At 49.4% G+C, this 7,890-nt stretch overlaps 1 protein-coding gene across 2 annotated transcripts in view; it reads left to right on the forward strand.

The window, feature by feature from the left end:
- The window catches only part of Sez6l2 (seizure related 6 homolog like 2), a 21,217-nt gene that overhangs the window by 6,696 nt on the left and 6,631 nt on the right, over positions 1 to 7,890 (forward strand). For both annotated transcript variants that reach the window (XM_031388339.1, XM_031388340.1), the window contains exons 6-12: positions 1,578 to 1,763; positions 2,363 to 2,531; positions 3,577 to 3,740; positions 5,626 to 5,826; positions 6,252 to 6,390; positions 7,170 to 7,366; positions 7,468 to 7,662. In XM_031388339.1, coding sequence (XP_031244199.1) covers positions 1,578 to 1,763; positions 2,363 to 2,531; positions 3,577 to 3,740; positions 5,626 to 5,826; positions 6,252 to 6,390; positions 7,170 to 7,366; positions 7,468 to 7,662 — 1,251 coding nt within the window. The remainder of the gene's footprint in view (positions 1 to 1,577; positions 1,764 to 2,362; positions 2,532 to 3,576; positions 3,741 to 5,625; positions 5,827 to 6,251; positions 6,391 to 7,169; positions 7,367 to 7,467; positions 7,663 to 7,890) is intronic.

Here is a 7,890-nt window from a genome sequence, read left to right on the forward strand (position 1 = left end):
TGACTTTAATCCTTGTACTTAGGAGGCAGAGGCAGATGGTTTCTGTGAGTTCAAGATCAGCCTGGTCTACATAGAGAGTTACAGAATAGCCAAGGCTACATAGTTAGCGCTTGTCTCACAAACAAAACAAAAATCACAAGGGCTAGGGGTATAGTTTGTGGGGGAGCATTTGTCTAACATGTACATGTCCTGGGTTTGATTCCATCACCAGAGGGGAAAAGAAAAAGAAAAGACCGAGAGATAGGAAGGAGTCACAGGCTGGGCTGTGAGCCTCAGGAGCTGAGTACCAACTTAGGGACTTTCTGGACCTGCTGGGAAGGGGCTAGGATATCAAGCTAAAACATCAGATTTGGCTCTGTGGGTCACAGAGGGCTGGCCTTTACCCAACCTGCTGTAGTTTAGATAGTTGTTTTTATGTCTGCTAGTCTTAGTGGACTGGGGACTCCAGAAAGGCAAGGAATGGATTTGTTTTGTTTCTGTCTGACCCTACAGCAAGATAAATGCTTGATGACTTTTGAAATGTGGAGGGAACTGTTTCTGACAGAGTTACCAAAGGTACTAGAGTCAGGAAAGACAGCCTTCTGCTGACTACAACCGGCCTGTGCCCCCTACAAGACATAGCCTTGGAAACTGAGCATGGCGGTGAGATTTTTCTAGAAGCTGAGGCAGGAGGAATGGGAAATTAAGGCCAACCTGGGCTACATAACAAAACCTTGTTTCAAAACCAAATTCCACCTTACCTACTCCCCATGCCAAAGTAATTTCAAGAGGCTTTAAGAAAGAATGTAAGCGATGCAATTGTGCAGTGTGTGGAGGGGAAATGGCTCCAGGGGATGCTTATCAGAGGACAAAATGACTTGAATGTGGATAAACGGGTCAACTGTTGCTGGGGGAAAGCCCTAATTTGAGGTGCAAGGAAGTCAGTGCGAAGAGGGGGGTTGCGCAATTCTCAATGCAAGAGCTAGACCAGTCAGCTTCTCAAGAAAAGCAGAGAACCCCGTCTCCACAACGGGAAACTTCAGGGGTGCTGGATAGCAAGGTCCTAAGTCCACATTCCTAAAGCAGTTTCTTGTGTCTGGCCTGGCTGGAGGCTGTGTGCACTTCCATACAAGAAAGTTTGTGAAAGAAAATGCCACAAGGTATTTCGCAAGCAGGAGCCTCGGCATCTACCTCTAGAAAGCGGGTCACATTCTTTCTCTGCCTACCTCTAAAACTTTAAACTGAGTCTGAAGTTGAACCATCTCTGCAGATGCCATTTGTTGTTAGTGCTGATAGAAGTCAGGGTACTCAATTGACTTACTTGAGATGCTGTAACCAATAAGATTGACTTGTATATATAAATGGCCAAAGCAGTTTAGATGGCAAAGACACAGAGATGAGCACTGTTGATGTGGTCTCTTCATGAGACAACGAACTAACATAAGGAGTGGCTTTTCCTCTGTATGCATCCACCCCAGCATGGAGCCCATTTGTCTCCTAGGAGCAGGGGATGCAGGGATTTGTAGAAGTACCAAGGAGTGGGTATGAGAACTGGCCGGGTTACAACAGCCCCTCTTCCTCTTCTTTGGCCTGTCCAGCATACCTTCTGAGCTGTGGCTTCCCACCCCGGCCAGCCCATGGGGATGTGAGCGTGACAGATTTGCATCCTGGGGGCACTGCCACCTTCCACTGTGACTCAGGATACCAGCTACAGGGTGAGGAGACCCTCATCTGCCTCAATGGCACCCGGCCAGCCTGGACTGGGGAACCCCCTAGCTGCACAGGTGAGTCTCTCATTGCAGGAGGAGTGGGGGGTGAGCTGGGAAATCACCATCTTTAGGGAGAATCCATCTTGAAGTTTTTAGTTGCAGGGACCCTATCCCAGGGTCTTCCCTAGAGGTCTCTACCGTGATGGTCTCCATCCTTAGAGAACCTCCAATCTTGTCTGGGCTTCATCTTGGGATGCCCCAGTTGCTGTTTGCCATCCTGTTACCACTTGTAGATGCCCTTTCTCTGGAGGATCCTTCATTTCCATGAGCTATGTTCGGGGATCCTGGCTGGCAGCTCTTGGTCCTAAGATCTTCATTCTGCAACCTATCCACCAAACTTAAAATGCTTACATTCTAGGGATTCCTACCTTCAGAGCTTCTCATTTGAGAGTTTCAATTTTGACTCTCCTTAACTCAAGGTGCCCATCTCTCCAGAGGCTTCATTTTAGCAGTTCGATGCATAGGCTTCTATATCAGGCTGGGTATAGCCTAGAGAAGGTCCTGTCTCTCTGCTAAATGCATGGGGCAGAAGCCATCTCTGGCCAGTATCCACCAAGCTCCAGGATTAGGCCTGAGCAAGGGCTGAAGCCTTCCTCTTCTTTCTCTGCCCACAGCATCTTGTGGTGGCACCATCCACAATGCCACACTGGGTCGTATTGTGTCCCCTGAGCCTGGGGGAGCTGCAGGACCCAACCTCACCTGCCGCTGGGTCATTGAAGCGGCTGAGGGTCGCCGGCTACACCTGCACTTTGAGAGAGTCTCACTGGATGAGGACAATGACCGGTGAGAATCTGGGCTTTGAGTCAGAGGCCCCCACCTTGGGAAAGCTGGGAGGCTTCAGGGGAGAGTCAGATACACTGGATGAAATGTCAAACTGAGTTTTGTCAAAATCTTCTCAGAGAGGGCAGCTGTGCAAACCTTACCTGCCGCGGTGTGCCTGGAAGCATCTCAGTTCTCGTTGGTAGAATAGAAACAATAGCACCCTCCCAAATGCTTAATTAATAAAAGCATTAACATATGTAAAGTAGGGCTGGTGAGTTGGCTCAGCGGGTAAGAGCACTGACTGCTCTTCCGAAGGTCCTGAGTTCGGATCCCAGCAACCACATGGTGGCTCACAACCACCCGTAATGAGACTGGACGCCCTCTTCTGGTGCATCTGAAGACAGCTACAGTGAATTAAGCCGGAGCGAGCGGGGCCAGCAGAGGTCCTGAGTTCAGTTCCCAGCAGCCACACTCATGATAGCTCATGGCCATCAGTACAGCTACAGTGTACTCATACACATAAAATAAATAAAGTAAATCTTTAAAAAAAAAAAAGATATGTAAAGTAAGCTGAGGGGTGGTGGCACACGCCTTTAATCCCAGCACTTGGGAGGCAGAGGCAGGCGGATTTCTGAGTTCGAGCCCAGCCTGGTCTACAGAGTGAGTTCCAGGACAGCCAGGGCTACACAGAGAAACCCTGTCTCGAAAAATCAAAAAAAAAAATATATATATATATATATACATATATGTAAAGTAGTAGAAGTGGTACCTAGGATGTGATAAGCACTATATAAATACGTGCTGTCATTTTCCCATTCTTTGTTGCTTTGTAGTTGAGGACCCGGTTTTTCTGTGCCTCTGTATCCTCACCTACAAAATGAGGGGTTAATAATAGTGTCTGACTCAGAGTCCTTATAAAGATCAAACAAGATCAAATACATTGGGGCTTGAAAGAATGCATGGAATGGGTTAGTGTTTGATAATAGCAGCTATAAAGATAAGGCACAAGAGAAGGAAGGTGGGGAGGCAGCTTCCAAGGGGAAAATGCACCTTCTGTCCATCCCAGGCTGATGGTGCGCTCAGGGGGAAGCCCCCTGTCCCCGGTGATTTACGACTCGGATATGGATGATGTCCCTGAGCGTGGTCTCATCAGTGATGCCCAGTCCCTCTACGTAGAACTGCTTTCAGAGACACCAGCCAACCCCCTGCTGCTCAGCCTCCGATTTGAAGGTAATAGTCTCACTTCCTGACCAAGCCCAAGTCCACAGCATTTCCCCTTCCTCACACAAGGAATAGTCCCAGGCACACACCCCCTCCATGCACATCTTTGTGGTCGGTCTCTGATACCTGACAGGGATGCCTTCACAGGGACATCTTTCTATTCCAAGTACTCTCTTCTGATTCCATCTCAAAGATGGCTGGATCCAGGCTATAGCCAAGTGGACAGTTATCTGTCTCTTAGTTTTTTTTTACTGATCAGTGGCTTCGTTGGCATGGAGGCTTTCCCTATGTGGTGGACCTAACTACACTCTTACAGACTATCACCTTACTTAATGCCATCAGGAAAGAAAATGAAATGAAAATGAGAAAGGAAATGCTTGTGAGAGCCAGGCAACGATTTCTGAAATGGTTCTCATTGACTTGATTAAGTTCAATTAAGCCAGGCAGTATTATGATCGGCAGGTTTGAATGGCATGGCTGTCTCTGGTTGGTCCCAACCAACTGCATGGACTAGGAGTAAGAAAAGCACGTTCCACCTAATGGAACTGGTGCCAGAAAGAAGAACAGATGTTGGACAGGTCAAAAGGAATCAACAGTCATGGCAATTAGGTGTGGCCTCTAGGATGGAACGTAAGGAGATGACTTGAGAGAGGAAGGTGGAGGCAGCTCAGGGAAAAGAGAAAGCAGTGCACTTGCATGGCCCCTCAACTTTTACGGAGAACCAAATCAGCCAAAATGTACATTTCTATAGCATTTTTTTCCTGCCCATCTGATTGTATTTTATATACAAGACAGCATGGCTGAGCATTTGTAAAAACAGTAGCAAGAGACAATAGAAGAGTTGGGCAATGCAGTGGCCCATGCCTTTACTCACAGCACTCAGGAGGCAGAGGCAGGCGGTTCTCTGAGTTTAAGGCCAGCCTGGTCTACAGAGCAAGTTCCAGGACAGCCAGGGCTACACAGAGAAATCCTTTCTCAGAAACAAAGAGACAACGGAAGGGAAATGCTCAGATTAGAAGGATGTAGTTTTGGATAGCTCACAAATAAGTGGGATTGGATTGGCCCTGGGACCTGGGAGATGGATGGGATTTGAATAGGATGGCCTGTCAGGTTGAGTGATACAAAACGCAGTAGTGGACCTGAAGAAACCCAGAACATGATCGGTTCTGAAAGCACTAAGGAGCTGTCTGTGTTTCGGTGAGAATCCTTATCTGCCCGTCTAAGTAGGCCACTGCTGTGCTATGAGCTTCAGAGTTCTTACCTGCATTATAGGTGGTTTTGTAGATAAAATACAATCAGAGGGACAAAAAAAATCGCTCTAGGGATGAGATGTTCATTTGGCTGACTTGGTCCTCTGTAAAAGTTGAGCAGCTTCTGCACTAGCTGCAATTTTGGATTGCAGCAACAGTGTGGATGATCAGAATCCAACTGTTATTTCTGAGGCTAGAACACACCTACGCAAGCTAGCTTTCCAGAAGCATCCCTTCCCAGGCCCCTTGCTGTTTCCAAAGCTAAATGTATGTGGATGAGAACTAGTCGTCCGGGTTTGTAGCTCTGACTCTGTAGTTGGCCCCTAGCTGACCCTGGGCAGGTGACTTTTTGTCTAAAGATATCCTTGTCTATAGAATGGTGGTTAGTACTGTGGTGCTAACTATAAATGGTGGTTGGTGCAGGTGCATGGTCCCAGCAGCCACTTGGAAGGCTGAGGAAGGAAGATCTCAAATTCAAGGTCAGCCTGAACTGTATAGTGAGACCCCCATCTCTAGATACCAAAACAAACAAACAAACAAACAACCCATGAGGGGCCTAGCAATACCCAAATTCATTGTAAGTCCTCAGCATGAGTTCCTGAGATCTATCTAATGCTTAACGTTTGTGGCCAACTCATCTCTAGCCTTTGAGGAAGACCGCTGCTTCCCCCCTTTCCTGGCACATGGCAACGTGACCACTACAGATCCTGAGTACCGCCCAGGGGCACTGGCCACCTTCTCATGCCTCCCAGGCTATGCTCTGGAGCCACCAGGGCCCCCCAATGCTATTGAATGTGTGGATCCCACTGAACCCCACTGGAATGACACAGAGCCAGCCTGCAAGGGTACGTCCTCTCATTCCACAGAGCCCTTCAGCCTACAAGACTGGCCCTGAAACTGGGACCCCGGGAAGGCATTGTGCGGGAGATCTGAATGAACACTAAAACATAATAAACCCAAAGCTGGGAGAAAGCTCTGCCCTTCGGAGGCTGCTTTCTTGGGGGAGTAATTCCTGGACTTGTTATGAATTCAGGCTCAGACCCAAAAGGCTTCTAAAGCTAGAACTAGGTTTGGGCTGAGTGTGGATTGGGTGGTGAGTAAGCTGGAAAGTGGGTGAGGTTAACTGAGGGCAGGGCTAGAGAAGCAACCACAATAAAACCTGGGTATGGCAAAATTAAGGTGTCCTCATGCACCCTGCCAAGGACAATGAGGACTGGTGAATGGAGAACACATGCCCACGTGGGTTCTGAACTCGATATCTCTTCCCTAGCCATGTGTGGAGGAGAGCTGTCTGAGCCAGCTGGTGTGGTACTCTCTCCCGACTGGCCCCAGAGTTATAGCCCTGGCCAAGACTGCGTGTGGGGTCTGCACGTCCAGGAAGAGAAGCGCATCTTGCTCCAAGTTGAAATGTATGTTTGGGTCATGGTAGCATGTGTAACGGCTGTGGCCTCTATCTGTTGTGTGTGAGAGGGCACTAGCCTGCATTCTGAGCCCAACTGGCTCTTCTGAGCTCACACAGAATTCCTTGAGTACATGGTGTTCTGAAAGAGGACATCAGAGGTGGGAGACCTGGGTTCAAGTCACTTGGAGAATAAGGCCAACTAAAGGGGCAGTAGCATTGTCCACTTCAAGGGGTGCTGCAGGTCTGGAGGGTTCTGTTCTCAAATGCTCTACCACTGAGATGTGTGTGTGTGTGTGTGTGTGTGTGTGTGTGTGTGTGTGTGTGTCTAACGTGGCTTCTTGAGCAAAGGGACCACAGCCACAAACTGGTACCTCATTGCTAGTTTATAGTCAGTAGGTTCAAGTCTGTAATCTCATTTGGTATGAGCTGGTCATGTGTGTGGAGAAAAGGAGAGCGGGCATGGACCCAAAGCAGATAAACAGGCAGAATCCAGCATCTGAGTGTGGAAGGGCTATGCTCTATTATTGATCAAGCTGATTTGGGCAGATTGTGGGGTTGGAAGACAGGCTGGAGAGTGGATGGAGCTAGAAATGTCCAGGGCTGAAGATTAGGAAGCAGGAGTAGGGAGGAGCCAACCTACCTCTGGGAACCTGTAGGGAACCCTAGACTGGTCAAAACTGAGAGGGGGATTCAGGGTGGATCTAGTTAAGATTGAGCGAGTTAGGCGGAATGGGATGAGATAGGTTAGTCGTAGTTGGCCTAATTGTCTGATCCCCTTCACCACAGCTTGAATGTTCGCGAAGGGGATATGCTAACACTGTTCGACGGGGACGGTCCGAGCGCTCGAGTTCTGGCTCAGCTGCGGGGGCCTCAGCCACGCCGCCGCCTCCTCTCTTCTGGACCTGATCTCACTCTGCAGTTTCAGGCACCCCCTGGGCCCCCAAATCCGGGCCTAGGCCAGGGTTTCGTGTTACATTTCAAAGGTACGGAAGGCGAGGAGGTCTGGAGGACCAGGGGTCTGGCAGGGAAGGGGTACCAGCGCGAGGTCCTCTGAAGCTGGAAGGGCATTCCATCTTCACTGCAGAGGTCCCGAGGAACGATACGTGCCCGGAGCTGCCACCTCCTGAGTGGGGCTGGAGGACAGCATCCCACGGGGACCTTATCCGGGGCACAGTGCTCACTTACCAATGCGAGCCTGGCTACGAACTGCTGGGATCAGACATCCTCACTTGCCAATGGGACCTGTCCTGGAGCGCTGCGCCACCTGCCTGCCAAAAGAGTGAGTAGGGCCCCACCTCTAAACCTGAGCTTGAGCTCTGGTTCCGCCCTTCCCTGTCCCTCCTGGGTTCCTTCTTTTCGCCCTGAGTCCTGCCTGAGTCTTCAGGCCCAACCCCTATGACCTTAAGCCCCATACAGTGTCTTGAAACACACACACACATAGACACAGACAGATACACACACACACACACACACACACACACACACACACACACACACGTCCTACCCT

Source organism: Mastomys coucha, unplaced genomic scaffold, assembly GCF_008632895.1.
Source record: "Mastomys coucha isolate ucsf_1 unplaced genomic scaffold, UCSF_Mcou_1 pScaffold21, whole genome shotgun sequence".
NCBI lineage: Eukaryota > Metazoa > Chordata > Mammalia > Rodentia > Muridae > Mastomys > Mastomys coucha.